A 17,322-nucleotide genomic window follows, 5' to 3' on the forward strand; every position below is an offset into this window, starting at 1 on the left:
CACCATTTTCATGCGGATCGCCAGCCGTCCGCGTACGGACGGCCGTGGCGATCCGTATTGTAGGCGGGGATTGGTTTGTGCGGCCGGAGCAACGTATGCGGCTCCGGCCGCACAGATCAGAATAAGGGCCCTTGTGCTCAACCCTCTTCTGCTTGGCACCCTCACGGCTGGATTTAAGGGCCTAATGGGCCTGGAGATGAAAATGTTCAATAAAAAGTGGAGGCGAGGCCAATGTCACGCAGGCTTGAAGAACCCATGAACTATAAGCCCCAGTGTCTCCCTAAATATATAAAAATATTGCATTAATATAGTATGTAAAATAGAAATGCAATTGTAATACTTGGCCACCTGGTGTTTGTCTGTTGGCACCTTGATTAGTTTGTCTGAACCAGGAGGATACCAAAGTGAAAACAGAGATTTAGTTGGGGAAGCTTTTTTATATCTATGAATCACATATTTGCGCCCATTGTACATTGCTTTGAGTTATTGCATTGTGCAGCGAATGCGAGATGACAATGACTCCATTCTTCTCAATTTGTGCAATGAAACTCACAAACCGACCACTTCGCTGGGGAAGTGATGGGAATCAGGGGTGGTGGTCTGTTGTCCCCGGACATTTTGGTAGAATAGATAAATATGCAATTAAACAGACATTTGCCATTTTGCACATTTCAATCACCTAAGTTCTGTCTGCTGGCTCTAACTCCTTTCTAGCTTTTAGTAGTGTCTTTTTACCACTCATATTGTAAGGTATTTATATTGATTTATTTTTAAATGTGATATCTAATTAACATTACACATTATTTTTTTCATAAACATGAAATATTGATGCATGCTAATACATTTTTTTATGTGACCTTCAATGTTACAGAAATGTAAAATTCATCCACCAGCATCATTCATCTCCAGATACTCCACGGATCAGGACATTTGTGCTAATCACATCTCTATCACCACTCCGAGCGTTTATTCATTCTATCGCAATGGTTCAGAGACAGCCCAAGAAACCATTTGTTTCAATAAAGGTACAGATCTTTATTGTTCCACTGATAAAAATAAATGACATTCTATTCTTTATATTAGTTAATAGCATCACTGTTTCGGACAGCTGTAAGTATAGATCATAGTCTGTTAGATGTCACTATAATTCCTGTATGAACAAGAAATACTATGCAGGACTGGCTGAAGGGCCATTCAAACTGAGCGGGCAAATGGGGGCACCACAGCATTGAGGGCACAGTGCAGCTGGCAGTGTCTCGAGGAAGATAATTCTCTTTCCAGTTATCTCTCCTCCTTCTCCACAGTGATTCATGGTCCCCCTGCTCCTGCCCCACAGCCCTTCTACTCCCATCTTCTCCCTTCAGGATAAATTTACTAAAGCTTCTAAAAATTAAAATAGGTAATGTTACCCATAGCAACCAATCAGATGATATCTATCAATTCTCTATTACATCCTAGAAAAGGATAGATGGAATCTGATTGGTTGCTATGGGAAACCAGCACAGCTATTAGAAACCTTACTAAATATACCCCATCTAGTCTCCAGAGCCATTTTCTTGTCTTAGCCAACAGACAGGTGTTGCTGATGCTTTTCTCTTTAGTTCCCTTAATCTAGCTGTGGCTATGCCCCAGAGGGTGGACATGAGGTAGATGTTCCAACCTTGCAACCCTGGCTGCCCATCTAATGAAATTCTGCAGCTTTGAGGTAACCAGTGTTATTTACTCAGGGCACAACTGTTAGACTAGGCAGGGACATATATTTTCTGTTAAGGATTGGATTTCCTTAGGAGGCTTTACCAGTCCTTTAACGTAGATGACCCATCAGACATGTATTTGTAGCAAGCCCTCTTCCACAAACTTTCAGAAAATTGGGATCTAATTCATAAGTCTACATGTACAGTATGTTTGTTATGAGCCTTGGCATGATAAATATGTGTATAATATTTAATCTAATGTTCATATATATAGTATGTGGAATCTTGTGCCTAACGATTGGGGAAGGACAGTCACTCCAAAAATTCTTGTAGGTGGTGATAGAAGACCTAGACCCAACCCTCGGACCATGTAGCAGTGCTTGCATGATATTAGGGCTGCCACCAGAACTTATAGGGCCTGGAACTGACAAAACAGGCAAGACCTCCCTCACTTCTCAAAACCCTGCCATGTTTGGTAAGACCTACGCTGTCTGCAGCATTGCCTGCACTACTCTATATTTACATTGTTTCAAGGGAAATATGAACTTTGTTTATGACAAATTATACTTGTTAGACTCCTTTCCTTTTTATACCTTTCAGCCTGGCCCCAGGGCTGAAGTCCCTGCCTTTCTGTCTGGGCCAGGGACTGGACTCCCCACAGTCCCCACCTGATGGCTGCCCTATATGAAATGATCCCTATGTTTAAGTATGTTTCCATAGCAGCTAGTAATGTATGCCATACTTTAGGGTCTTTTTCTACAAACAAGATAATACAGCTTTCACATATACATCTAAAATACCAGTCTGAATATCTATGCTATCATGGGGCCAGAGGCAGATTATTAAGGGCCAGATGTATCAAGATTCAACAAGTGATAAAGTAGAGAGTGATAAACAACCAGCCAATCAGCTCCGACCTGTCATTTTTCTAATCCAGCATGTCATATGACAGGAGCTGATTGACTGGATGTTTATCACTCTCTACTCACTAGCCCTGATAGCAATATGTTAATAGGCCCAGTGATGTGGATTATCCACCATTACTCTGCTCTCTTTAGACTTCACTGCAAAACCTATAAATTAACTGTAATAAAATATACACATTTCTGTACCTGTTGTATGCATAATGCAGAAGAACTGCTATTTTCGAGTTGGACATTGCTTGAGGTACATGAAACACAACAACACACATGTAAATGTCTTCTTACTTAGCCAGTTTAGTTCTGCACAAAAAATGCATGCAACTATAAATGAAGCGGGGCTGGAACAAGGTGTGTGACTGATGCTGCTGCCCATAGTGCAGAGAAGATGGCGCTTCTGTTTCCCTGACAGCATCTTTTTCCATCTTCCTAGTTGCCTGTAGATGCGTCCTGCTACATGGTGTAGTCTTGAGCCCGTACCTGTCTTGTAGCGATATACAGTACCTGCACTCTGATAGACATGCAATAACTTCTATTGTGCATCAATTTTTTCATACTTTACCATAGAAATCTAGAATGTGACGGCAGATAAGAACCACTTGGCCCATCTAGTCTGCCCCTTTTTTAAACATGTTACCTCAAACCATATTTGATCCTTATTTTTTCGTAAGGATATCAATATGCCTATCCCAAGCATGTTTAAATTGTTCTACTGTATTTAACTCTACCACCTGTGATGGGTGGCTATTCCACTTATCCACCATCCAATGGGACATAGAGGGAGAATAACATAGTGCACCGAGTGCAGCGGTACACTTATACGATGTCCATGTCCAACTATTTCCACATAGATAAAAAAACACCCATGAAAACCTTGTGTCAACCTTGTCACTCTCGACCACGTTCCTGTCAACCTTTTGCTTGTGTCAATCTTGTGTTACTGTCGATCTAGACACTGACGACTATTTTTAGGCATCTGACTAGATGTGTTCGACCACTGCTATACCAAAGCCCCTGCCTAGAGGTGTGGCACCTCTAGGCAGGGGCTTTGGTATAGCAGTGGTCGAACACATCTAGTCAGATGCCTAAAAATAGTCGTACTTGGATGCTTGTTTTAGTACCATCAGTCCAAACACTGTACTGGTCCATACTCCCCCTTGAGTTGAGTTTAAATGAGATGGACATGCACAAATAATGAACTTGCATTTAGGGGTGATTCAGGATCACTCGGTGTGATCTGAATTCAGCCCCAGCCCTGATTGTTGGGGTTCAAGCATGCATATTTCTGCACACTGAATGGATTCAGAGCGTTACACACTCAGCGGGTCGATCGTTGCAGGGAGGGGGGTGGGCCGGGGGCAGGATCGGCACTGGGGCAGGGGAACGCCCAGCATCATATCATAAATTGCCATTCATCCAATGCGAACATAGAGCCAAACAATGAATATAATACAATTAAGCAGAGGATGGCTGCCATTGCTATTGTGCCTATAGGCACCCTGACCCCTAACCCTGGAGAAGCTGCTGTACCTCACCCCTTTGTGCCTTGTTACTTACAGTACTTTATCCTCTCATTTTAAACTGTAAATAAATGTTGTAATATGACAAAATAAGCTCAGTGCGGTGTTTAACTGTTATACTGGAAGTGCAATGAAACAAAGCTTTGTGACCACAAGGTGTCTCTGTCAGGAAAGGTTTTGACTCTGTATATTGCACATTGTTCTCCAGATAAATACAACAATATATATATGTACTGTATGTCAGAATAATGTAAAATAGATATGTAACAATAAACCCAATGTTCTTTCTTAGCTGAAACATAAATTATACAAATCTAATTCTGATTAGCTGACAGACATTGTGCACATCATTTTGTTGTCACTGAAGCCCCTTAAGGTGCATACACACAGTGCGATTTGAGCTTCCAATTTTGACTACATAGTCAAAATCGGAAGAAAATTAAGCATAAATCGCAGTGTTGCAATGGTAATGTGCGCCACGTGGGATCGTGTCGCAAGAAAAAATAGATGGTGCAGACAAGCAAATTATGACTATATTGTATACAATGGGTGGTATTCAATGCTGTGACGAGGCTGTTTTCTACGGCGAGGGTGGCTTTTTTTCCGGCGAGGAAAAGCAATGCTCTCTGCACATGTTACATGCATATGCGCAAACCCCCACGTACCTTTTTGAAAATTCAATAAAATTACATTTACCCCAAAAATGAAATAACACAGTATGATGCACCATTCCAGTTTTGATGCACCACGCATGACAAGTGCAATCCTTGGAAAATCACACAATCACCACACACACAGCAATCAGCTTCAATTATATCTGTGTTTCTTATCAATTAAACATTTGCACTAAGGGGCTGTTAAATGCCGGCTGCCACATGGCCTAACATCCCCCCCTCTGCTGAATCCCCTCAGTACAATGCGAGGGGATGTGTAAGAGAACACATCCTCTCGGTGGGCCTAACAGAAGAAAAAACATTTTATGGTTGCTCACCATGGGATGTTTTTGCTTCCCCATCGTAGATAAAAGTAAGCTTGTACTTACCTTTATCTTGCCTGCACATCTCCGAATTTGGTGAGGACGCTGACATCATGTGACGTAAGCTGTCTGCCCCCGGCAGGCATTGGCACGCCCTCGTTCCCAGGGGGAACACACCAGAATTTCACGGTGATGCCCATGAAATGCTGGGCATTCCCCTGCCCCAGTGCCGATCCTGCCCCCGGCCCACCCCCCTCCCTGCAACGATCGGCCCGCTGAGTGTGTAACGCTCTGAAGCCATTCAGTGTGCAGAAATATGCATGCTTGAACCCCAACAATCGGGGCTGGGGCTGAATTCAGATCACACCGAGTGATCCTGAATCACCCCTAAATGCAAGTTCATTATTTGGACATTTACATTTGCCCATAGTGCTGTGGATTAACTGTGTCACAGATGTCAGTTTTTTAATTTGATGGAAAATTTTCAGGCGGAGTGATTTCTGGTAAACACACAGGTTTAATGGTACCCTCATGTATCAATGTCAGCCTTTAAGAAAGAGATTGTGGAATGGCCATAAATGGGCACGTGTCAAACCCATTTGCACTCTATAGAGGGACGAGACAGGGGTGCCCTCTGTCACCGTCCCTGTTCGCATTGGCCATCGAGCCCTTGGCTTGTATCCTGCGGGGACATTCAGAAATAGTGGGATTTAAGACGGGTATTATAACAGACACAGTGGCACTATACGCTGACGATTTACTGTTATTTTTGTCCAATGGTGAGAGGGCAGGCCCAATAGTGATGGAGGAGATCAGGAGATTCAGGGACCACTCCGGGTTTAGAGTAAATTGAAACAAATCCAGCGTCTTGTCAGTGAGACCGGGGGACTCCGGAACCCCACTAGTGGATACACCACTTAAGTGGGTACAATCATTTAAATATTTGGGGATATGGATATCCCGGGATCCCGCCGAGTTCAAGACGCTGAATTTGGATCCATTAATATCCTACCTAAACAAAAAAATTAAAATATGGCAGAAATTACCATTAACTAGCACAGGCAGAGTCAACATGATAAAAATGATTGTGCTCCCCAAGTTCCTGTACGTATTGCAACAGGCCCCACAATATGTGCCAGACCCCTTCTTTTGAAAAATAAATAGTATGCTTTCCACCTTCATTTGGAACAATGCACGCCCCAAGATTCGATTACAGACATTGATGAGAGGGAGGGATGAGGGGGGACTGGCGTTGCCTAATTTTAAACTATACTATATGGCAAGTCAGTTGACACTGCTTGCAGATTGGATGGGCCCTAACTGTATGAATGAGGGGGCAGGGGCGGTGGTAGCACAGAGTGAGAGTGGGACCACCCCTTTGCATAAACTATTAAAGGGTCGACTGAAGAAGGGGGATGCACCAGTGGTGGTACAAGCGGTGAAAGTATGGAGAGAAACTAATAAGTTGATGAAATTTACTGAAGTAGATTTAGAACATCCCTTAAATGACCCCCAGGGAATGAAAGAGCTAAGGTATCTTCAAATCTCCAAGGTATGGGAACAGTATGGGGTAACCATGTTGAGCCAGCTTTATGAGGGGGGAATACTTAAACTATTTGGGCAACTACAGGAGGAGTTCGCAGTGCCTACAACGCACTTCTTCAGATACCTTCAACTGAGAAGTGCGTTGGAGTCCCAGTTTCTGGGAAATCCTCCAGAGTTTGGGACATCCCCAATAAAGAAATTGCTTAAATCGGTAAATAAATCAAAATTGACATCAAGGATATATAATCATCTAATACAGTCGGAGGGGGGAGACTTGGGTGTCCTGAGGGGAAAATGGGAGAATGATATAGGACCAATAGCGAGCGATGAATGGGCCAGAGCATTGTCTTCAATAAATAAAACGACAAACTCAACTAGAGTACAACAAGTACAATTGTTTGTGATACATAGGGCATACCTAACGATGTTAAGACTCAGGAAGTTTGGTGGAAGGGCCTCGGACAAGTGCCCAAAGTGCCAAAGAGCGGAGGGCTCATTCTATCACCTGATTTGGGAGTGTCCAGTTGTGCAGGATTTCTGGGAGAAAGTAAAACAAGCTTTGGTTGATCTGGGGGTCAATAGAGAGAGCCTGACGCCTAGATGCTGTCTACTGAGTATGATGGGGGAAGGAAATACAGGAAGAGAGGATCATCCCTTAATCAGTAATCTATGTGCCCTGGCCAAGGTTATGATTGCCAGGACCTGGCTGGCAGACAAGGGCCCCGAGTTTGAAGGTTGGAAAAGGCTGGTTGAATACACAGTTATACACGAAAAATATGTACACATTCACAGGAACACGATAAATAAATTTAATAAAGTTTGGAGTAAATGGATAAATAATAATATAATATGAAATGAAATAATATAATAATAGAATCACATAAATAGGCAATTTGAGACCTATGTAGATTATACAGTAACACATGAAAAGGCACATACATATATACACAAAGTAAAGTTAAATAAAAAAAAAAAAAAGGGGGGGGGGTATAGTGTTGTCTGCGAATAAGCATATAGAGAAATTAGAAATAAAATTATATTAGATACACAGGGTGAGTATAAATACCCAGCCAGATCTAGAAGCAGGGTCACAATAGGCTGATTATTCTAATACCAGGCCAAAGCCAGCAAAAAAAAAAAAAAAAGTAATAAAATCTATTTGAAGTGGGCGCAGGAGGAAAGGTAGACATCGGAATCCATCTAGCAAAGTGAGGTCTTAACAAAAGAGATACAGGGGAGGCAGGGTACAAGGGTATATGGGGAGGAGACAGTCAGCTGAGTGGGGCATGGGAACGGAAGAAGGGGAGGGCTGGGAGCGGGCAAGTTTTGTGTATTGTTAGTAAGTGAGTTTGTTATATCAATGTTATATGTATATGTAATGTGGAATGTCTCTGTATTGTTATGTTATTTTAAATGCATAAGAAATTGAATAAAAAGGAAATAAAAAAAAAAAAAAAAAGAAAGAGATTGTAGTTTTTAAACTTACCCAATTAATCTGAGTGACAATTGTCTGCTCCAGGTTTATCTAATTATTTTTTCAGGTGTACCAGAGCTGGAATCATTGATGTTTCTAGTTGCAGAAAAAAAGATACTTCAAATTAATTAGAATTTTTTTTGCATCCTATTTATTATATAAATGTCATAATATTTTGACAATAGGGCAAATAAGGAATAAAGTTTTCCAGCCGAGCTTTTATCAGCCTATATTTATATACTGTATGGCCACGGCTGATCAGCGAAGGCTGGACAGTTGGGGGATGAAAAATCTTCCAAAATCCTCAATTTCAACCCAATTTCTCTGTGAGACTTGTAGGCACTTCAATTCTCTCCCTCTAATCCGCTTCATCTCACTGTTAGGGAGGTTAGGGAGCACACATACTGTACCACTACAGCACTTCACTACTGAGATGAAGTAGGAAGCTACCCCGAAATGATGTATTAACATTGAGTATGTCAGAGCAGGGGAGTGAACACTCCCGCCTCCAGGGATCCCCACTTAGTGCTGATAGAAACATAGAAACATAGAATTTGACGGCACATAAGAACCACTTGGCCCATCTAGTCTGCCCCTTTTTTTAAACATGTTACCTCAAACCATATTTGATCCTTATTTTTTTGTAAGGATATCAATATGACTATCCCAAGCATGTTTAAATTGTACTACTGTATTTGCCTCTACCACCTCTGATGGGAGGCTATTCCACTTATCTACTACTCTTTCTGTGAAAAAAATTCTTCCTCACTTTTCCCCTGAATCTTCCTCCCTCTAGTTTCAGTGCATGTCCTCGTGTTCTGTTGCTCCTCTTCCTGTGAAGAATGTCTCCCACCTGTACCTTGTTAAAACCCTTGATATATTTGAAAGTTTCTATCATGTCCCCCCTTTCCCTTCTCTGCTCTAAAGTATACATATTAAGATATTTTAGTCTTTCCTGGTATGTTTTGTGATGTAGGCCATGCACCATTTTAGTTGCCCTTCTTTGTACAGTCTCTAATGTATTTATATCCTTCTGGAGATATGGCCTCCAGAAATGAACACAATACTCTAGGTGAGGTTGTACCAATGACCTATACAGTGGCATTATTACTTCTTTCTTTCTACTGCTGATACCTCTCCCTATGCAACCAAGCATCTGACTTGCCTTCTCAGATGCACTGTATATCCCTGCATGGCCAGCTCCAGTGCATATGTGGGAGATGTGGCTACTCACATAAGATCTCCCATGCAACTTGGAGCTGGCACTCACCACAGCCAGGGAAAGTTATGTTCCTATGGGCTTGGGTCTGACAACTAGGGTTATTCGTTAGCATACCTCCCAACATGACCCTCTCCAGGAGGGACACAATGCTCTGTTACTGGTCTTCCCTCTTAATGTATGATTACCTTCATCTGTGTTGAACAGGATGATGGATTAGAAAGGTGCTGCAACACAGGTGATAGCAATCATGCATTAAGAGGGAAATGCAGGAGCAGAGCAATGTGTCCCTCCTGGAGAGGGTCATGAGGTATGCTTTAGCACTACAGCTCACCTGGGACCTTCCCAGGTTAAACTGTGATAGGTACCCAAAAAGGATTCTCAAGTGTCTGGACCATTTTCCACTGACCTACATCCTGACTTGCTGCGTGATCTTGTGGCTTTTCAGGTCAGTGGTATAAGATAATTATATCTCCTGAAGAAATTAGCATGTCTACTACCTTATACTGTACATTCTTTAGCTTAATATATAATAATGTAAAATACAAATAGTCTGCAATCGGTGCTTTTTGATTACTTTTCAAGCTGCACAAATATTTTGGATTATGTCTTCTAATCCGATGCCAGAAAAAAAAAAGTTAAAATGAGCTTCTTAACAATTCAAACTGGTTGACCAATTAATTAAGCATTCGGTACTTTGCCCAGAAGCAAAACAGTTTTCACTGATCCAAAACAAATGTTAAGAATGTTTATGGCCTTAGATCATTCACTCGAAGAACCACAGAAGTGTAACAAGAGCATTGGTCCAAAGGAAGTCCATTCTGCAAAATTCCTAATTATTTAATGGGTGTTTTTCTTTGTTCTAAAATTTTCTTATTGTGTTATTGAGTCATATATACATTGACCATTTATTATTAAGTGATGCGCATTTATTTGGATGCCACTGCTGTAAATGTAAAGAATGGCAAGTATAAATGTTTAGACTGACAAGTGTTTTATATGTGGTAAAGTAGATTAAATAAACAGCATAGTGTTTATAGCATGTACTGGAATAACCTAAAATACTGCTAATGCGTGTGTTATATCTTGGTATGGCAGAGCTAAGTGGCATGGCTTTTCTGCATTTTGTGATAACAGCATTCTCTGTGGAACATGGTGGATTTTGATGACAGTGTTTTTCAGGCCAGTGTATGAATGTGGAAAATTATAGCAATTTGGGAATGCTAGTTTCTAAATACAGGTGCAGGTGACTGACATCTTGAGGGAGTGATAAATGGTTGAAAGCAGCATCAATTAATCAGAGAAAATAGCATGATGTGAAAGTGTTCTTAATGCATTTTGAAAAATGTTTGGTATTTGTGTCACCCCCATTACAGTTAAAGCGCTTTTATGAACGGTTCTTCGAGTCAAAGTCTCCATTAAAAAAGTTTAACGCCTTAAAGGAGATGATTAGCAAATTGTTACTTACCTTGGAGGTAATGAGTGAAGCCAGTGCCACAGGACAAAATGCACTGAACAGGTAACAAAAAGTAGAATAAAGTGCGATATGTGTCAAATACAATAGAACTTTATTATTACCTGAGCATAATATACTTCCTCATTCATACTGAAAGAGAATTTATTTATACAGACCTCTGAGAGCTAAACGCATTGCAGGATTTGCTCCATACATACCTACTTTCACTGCGTGGAGAGCAGAGACTGCTGGACAGGGGATGGCTCTGGGCTGTCACATTCATTAGGGCTCACCCCCACCTTAGGAAAAATGGCACAGTTTGTGGGTCTGATAGTTATTCCCATTCCTCCATTCATAGCTGCGAATCCTGGGTATAGAACCTAATTCAGACCTAATCGCTCATCTGAAAAGTTACCCTGTGTAAATCACGAACCATCTAATGATTTTTCCAGTCTTTGTAAATGTGGGTAAGTTTTATTCTTCCACAACTCTGCGACAGAGACTGGCTGATCGAGGCCAGCGCTGAAGTCAAATACACTCCCTTAAAACACCTGGGCACGCCTACGTGTTTTTGGACACTCCCTCAAAACAGCAGGGTGTCTATCCCCAAGCGCCAACTTCCCGACAACTTGTGAGAGGATTGCGATGAGATATTTTCTCTATCCAAAACCCTTAAAGCAGTGCCCAGTCCCTGCAGACATGGAGCTTCTTAGCAAGGTGTCTTGTTTTTCAATGGGAGTAGTTCCATTCGCAGCAGATCCTGGAAGGTAGGGTCATCTATATAAAGAATATTACATAAGTCAGGATTATTCTCCAATACTGTATGTCCTGTACTAATGTCATGTCCAAACATGATGATTTTGGGATCTCTTCCTGTGCGTTACTGCATGCCGGGCTGCCACCATGGAGACAACACAGGCAGCAGTAGCCTTTTTGATTTATGGGTCCCATTTTCATAAGAAAAGTATGCAAAGTGTATGTTCAGGCAATTATTAAATTGTTATTTTGATTAGGCAGCCGCCCGCTATACAGATAGCCTGTGCAGTGTGTATAAGGGCGTGATCTTTCCTTCTGATCACTAGGCCAATAAATCATACTTGCCTATTCAGCATTGTAGGAGAATTGAGGGCATGGCCGGCAGTAAGGCAGGATGTCTGTGGTCAGATCATATCTCTTCATTATAGCTCTGCCCCTTATTAAACAGTACCTATAAAGCAGTCACTGTATAGCGGGGGCAAGGCTACGATGAATCCTGCGCAGACCACCCACTTGTACTCTATTGTGGGTGGTTGAGGGGGTGGGGATAGCGGGATACTTGTCAATCTGTCCTGGGGCTGTAAGCACCAGCTGACCTTGGGGACCCTCCGGGCCATTCCTGGAGGGTAGGCAATTATGAGATAAATTCTTGGAAGAAACAATTGTATAGTGTGTAAAAGTCAATATAAGAGGTTTTCTTCGCAAGCACAAATTGTGAAGTCATCTCAGCTTAAGTAAAAAAGGCCCTTACCTTGAGTCCCAGTTTGAATGTAGTTAATGTAATCACCTGTATAAGTAAATTCCTTTTGGAACCATGTAATTAAATTATATCTGGTTCCTTTTCCTTCACTTTATTAAGTTAAATGTCAGCAGGCACAAACTTAATGCTGCGGATTTAAAGCTCATTAGGCAGAGTGTTTGGCAGAATTAGCGCTGTAATCACTTAACTGGATATTCCTTTTCCCCAAAAGATGCTCAGAAATTTTCTGGATAGAAATATTGGTAAGGATGTCAGAGGTCACAGGCAGCTTCATCACAGCCAACAGATATAGCAGGATATAACACTTGCATGGGATACAACCATGTCAGGTAAAGTGCAGCAAGCCACAACAACCCTGTTGCAAAGAATACCACTCACATGCTGTGATCTACATCTATAACATTTGCTGTGATGGTCACTGTTCACATTGATATACTGGATTTTCCTCCAGCCTGTACAGCTGGCTGCTCCTCCCAACAGTTCTGCTGCCCGCTCTCAGTTGTCACAGTTGCTGTTATGGGCAGTGTTCACTTGACTCAGATGGCCGCACCAACCATTAACATGTAGCATATCCATGACATGTCTAGCGGGATTAGAAGGACTCAGATGAGAGACATGAAGAAGGGGAGTGGGCAAGGGGGACAGAGATGAGAGAGAGGGAGTCAGGAGAGGTGAGGTGATGTGATATGGGATACAGGAAGACAAAGAGGTAGTGGAATAGATATGACATGGGAAGCAGTGGAAAACGCAGGATTTTTAGAGGGGGATTTCCAAATGTTAACCAAAATCTCTCACTCTAGAGCGTATTGGATGTAAGTATGGGAGTCTGGGGGAGTGGTAACAGCCCTGAAAATTGGTCTTTTTATACCCTGGATACTGTATGTAATATTTAAATAAGTTAAGTGGTCAGGAAAATGTTAAACATATAATAAATAAATACACAAACATAATAGAACCAGTACTGCACTTTCTAAGCTCACAATCTTCCACTTCATGGTAAGGCACCTGTCACTTCCTCCTGGCAGCTACTCTCTGGTCCATTGCAATGTTTGAGGGCTCAGATCCACACATACAGTGAATGTGGTAGAATAAGCTGGTACACTGGGCATGTGCAGCAGCTCTGCTCTGTCCCTTAAATGGCATGATGTGGTGGCAGCTCTATTACTCATTTAGTGCTATTATCATAATTTAAAGGCATTTGCCAGGAGGAGGATTTGGGGTAACAGATGGGACACAAGGGGATGAAGAGTCAGGGAGATGGGGGCAGAGATGAATGATAGGAAGATTGGGGAAATGAAGAGTACAAACATGAGAGAAAGGGGATTAAAATGCTACTCATGATAATCATCAACCTAGTGTGTGGCGAGTACAAAATGGTTATTAATACATGCTTTATGCATACACCTATTCATAGTTTATTGACATGTGATCAGAAAACGCAAGTTTAATGTCTACTTTATTTTAAAACAAACTCTCAGTGATAAAAAACTAGTCCTAGATTATTATTATTATTATTTTTTTAAATTTACCTTATTTGGAAGACTATTACATTTATGTGGAATATGTACTTAAGTGGAAACAAAGCCCCTTTTTTCTCAAATGGACAAAACTGTGCAATTAGGGCAGATGTAACATGTGCAGAGGAGTTAGATTTGGGTGGGGTGTGTTCAAACTGAAATCTAAATTGCAGTGTAAAAATAAAGAAGACAGTATTTACCCTGCACAGAAACAATAAATCACCCAAATCTAACACTCCCTGCATGCACATGTTACATCTGCCCCAACTGCATGGTTTTATACATTTGACAAAAAATGTGCTTTGCGATCAAGTCTAAATTAGTCCCTTGTTCTACTCAGGATGCCAACAGTACTGTATTGTACTTTAATAACTGTACAGTAAATTAATGTTGCCTGAGATCAAAAGTATCTACAGCAGCAGCAATTGTCATTGTAACAATACATATTTATAATTGTATCATTTATTTCAGGTCCAATAAATGGTTTCAACTATTAACCTTTGACATTGGATACAGCAGTGCCTCAATTCCATCATTGCTCGAGGTAAATTTCCCCCTATGTCTATGACTTGGATCTGGGCACCTTATTGTATACAATCTCCATCGCCATCTTGTCCAGGATAGTTTGTGATGTTATTCACTGATTTGTGAATGCTCCAACTATTCTTGCTCCTTTGGTTCATGCACGCCAGAGGTCATATTTCACCTCTATCTATATTTCACCACCATCTGGTAGTGGTTGGCGACCACTGGGTTAAATGCAGCTGTTAAAATGGAATCTTAATGATGATTGTATAATAGTAAATTTCACAAACGCTGTTTTGTGAATTTATGTTGGAATTAGCATAAAAATGTATCATTACTTATATGAAGTTAAAATATTTAAATAAGTATTGAAGTTACAAAAGTCACTTGCAGTTTTGTCTGTCGCCTAGAAATATGGGCAGCAGGGACTGTGTAATGTTTGTATATTCTACCTGTACTCAGTGGCGTAAGTTTGTCCCAGTTGCCCGGAGGCAAGATGAATATTGGTGCCCCCCCCCCCCCCCACACACACACACACACACACACAACGTTATTCAAAATATATATAGTCTGTTATGAATTATATATAATATACTGTATGTATATACAGAAAGAGAGGGAGAACACACACATATATATATATATATATATATATATATATATATATATATATATATATATATATATATATTTCAGAACTCAGCCACAAAAGCGATTTTGATGGCTTTTATTTAATGGATTTAAACTGGCAGTGGAGGAGAGGTGCCTTCTTGAGAGCAGGAGCCCGGTGGCAGATGTCTCCATTGCCTCCCAGAGTTCTGCCTCTGCCTGTACTTGTGTGGGTTTCCTCCAGTCAGGGGGGGATTGGGTATGCAATCCAGCCCAGGAAAAAAACTCTTCCAGCAGCCCAGGGGGTGTGAAGGGGGGGGGGGGAGGTGGTGCTGGCAGTGGTGGCAGCCCTGGGGGGGGGGGGTATCTGGATGGGGGGGGGGATGGGGGGAGATTGCTGGCAGCAGCGGCAGCCTGGGGGGAGGTACTGGCGGTGGAGCGTATGTAATTGGGGGAGGAGGCTGGGTCATATGTAATTTGGGGATGCGGGGGTGGCAGCCACTGATGTAATGCGGGGGGCGGGGCGGTGTTTGTAATGCGGGGAGCACACCTGCTCCTTTCTGCTGCCTCCGGATGGGGAAAAGGGAGGCTGCCGCCACACATGAAAGCCCATGGGAGATGCTGTGCGCTACTGCACATGCACAGCAGCCCTCCTGTGGCCATTTTGAATGTGGGCAAAGATGTGGGTAGTCCAGGGGGGAGCGTGGAGTTTTGGGCCGGCTCACCGGGAAATGGCCCTGTTTCCCGGTAAGCCAATCCGCCCCTGCCTCCAGTTACTCCGTTTCTGGTAGATTAATTGGCTCCCATCAAAATTAACCCTAGAATGAATGTTTGTGCATGTACATGTGGTAGGGAATATAGATTTGAAGCTCCACTAGGGCAGGGACTGATGTGAATGTTCAACTCTTCTCTATAAAGCGCTGCGGGTTATGTGTGCGCTATATAAATAACTGGTAATAAATTAACAAATAAATGATGCATTTAAAATAGCATAAATAGAATATAGTAAATATTAGACTGAACATGTCAATAGATTGTAAAGTGTATTTATAATGCATGAAGAAATGTGTCAAATGTTTCATGTGGCTTCATGCAAAGTGTGTATTTATGATATTAAGGGTAATTTACAAATGTAGAGAAATAAAGCCTACGGCACAAATACAATTTCTTCGCTGTTTGTTGCCTAATGCACATATTTTTCATAACTACACCTGTCTGTACAGATACATGCATGTTAGAACAATATAAGGGGAGATAACTATTTGTGTTACTGGACAGTGTATCAGAGCGTCCCATGCAGAATACAGCAAATATGAGTATCTGTGATTCGGAATAAGTTGCTCCAATGAAGTCAGGGTGAAGACATTTAAATGGTGTTTCTGGTTCATAGGTCAGGAACATAACTTTTTTAAAGTTCCAAAATGTCCTAACTTTTGCATTTTATTGGGTGGTCGTGAGTAAGGCTTTGCATTGCATTTATTTATTTTATGTAGATTTTACACGCACTAACAACATTTTATGTAAATAAACTATAGAGATTTAGTTAATAAAATAAACAGGTGCGAATGTCTGTTTATAACTATAATTAATTTATCACACGATTGGGCACCCATGAACTATATGAGTATGGGTCATTGGTTCGACCCTGTGTAGGTAAACAGGCCATATGTCCACACTTATAAAAGGTCGACATGACTTACACCCCGCCCTCATAGTTTATTGATAATGTAATCTCTCATGTGCATTTCCTACTCATACCTAAACCATCTTCAGTCTGAGGTTTTCTGCCACCTCAGTGTTGTTTGCTGATGCAGATATGTTTATGTACCCTGTACTTGTCCTCTATTGTAGTGGTTCCCAAACTGTGTGCCGTGGCACCCTGGGGTGCCTTTAGAGACTTGCAGGGATGCCTTGGATTGGTGGTCCATGACAAACTCAAGTTATTTATGGCCAATATAATAGTCAAATTGTTGAAAAACAGAAGTGAATCCTGTCCATTACCACATAAATAACCCTTAGGATGAGATATAGACACATTATACTTACCTTTATATTTTTTTCTGACTTTTTCAATGAGAAACTTGCCTAGGGGTGCCGTGAAAAAATTCCGATACTCTGGGGTGCCATGATCTGATTTGCTTACTTGTTTATGTTCTTTTTAATTGGGCGCTGTGGATCCCTTGTGGCACAATATAAATAAAGGATGATGTTTATAATAATAAAAATAATTGGATAACCCCCTAGTATATGATCTATTCCCTCTAGTAACAGAGCTATTCCCCTTAACTAACTGCATAAAGAGCAGATTGACATTGGATCTCACTCGATTGCTCACAGGGTGAGTCTTTGGG

General features: G+C 41.4%; 1 protein-coding gene across 2 annotated transcripts in view; it reads left to right on the forward strand.

Annotated features, from left to right (window-relative positions):
* The window catches only part of CPED1 (cadherin like and PC-esterase domain containing 1), a 265,135-nt gene that overhangs the window by 56,171 nt on the left and 191,642 nt on the right, over positions 1–17,322 (forward strand). For both annotated transcript variants that reach the window (XM_083182819.1, XM_083182820.1), the window contains 3 exons: positions 872–1,025; positions 10,725–10,867; positions 14,309–14,381. In XM_083182819.1, coding sequence (XP_083038945.1) covers positions 872–1,025; positions 10,725–10,867; positions 14,309–14,381 — 370 coding nt within the window. The remainder of the gene's footprint in view (positions 1–871; positions 1,026–10,724; positions 10,868–14,308; positions 14,382–17,322) is intronic.

This window comes from Crinia signifera, chromosome 4 (genome assembly GCF_055691185.1).
Source record: "Crinia signifera chromosome 4, ASM5569118v1, whole genome shotgun sequence".
In the NCBI taxonomy this organism is placed as follows: domain Eukaryota; kingdom Metazoa; phylum Chordata; class Amphibia; order Anura; family Myobatrachidae; genus Crinia; species Crinia signifera.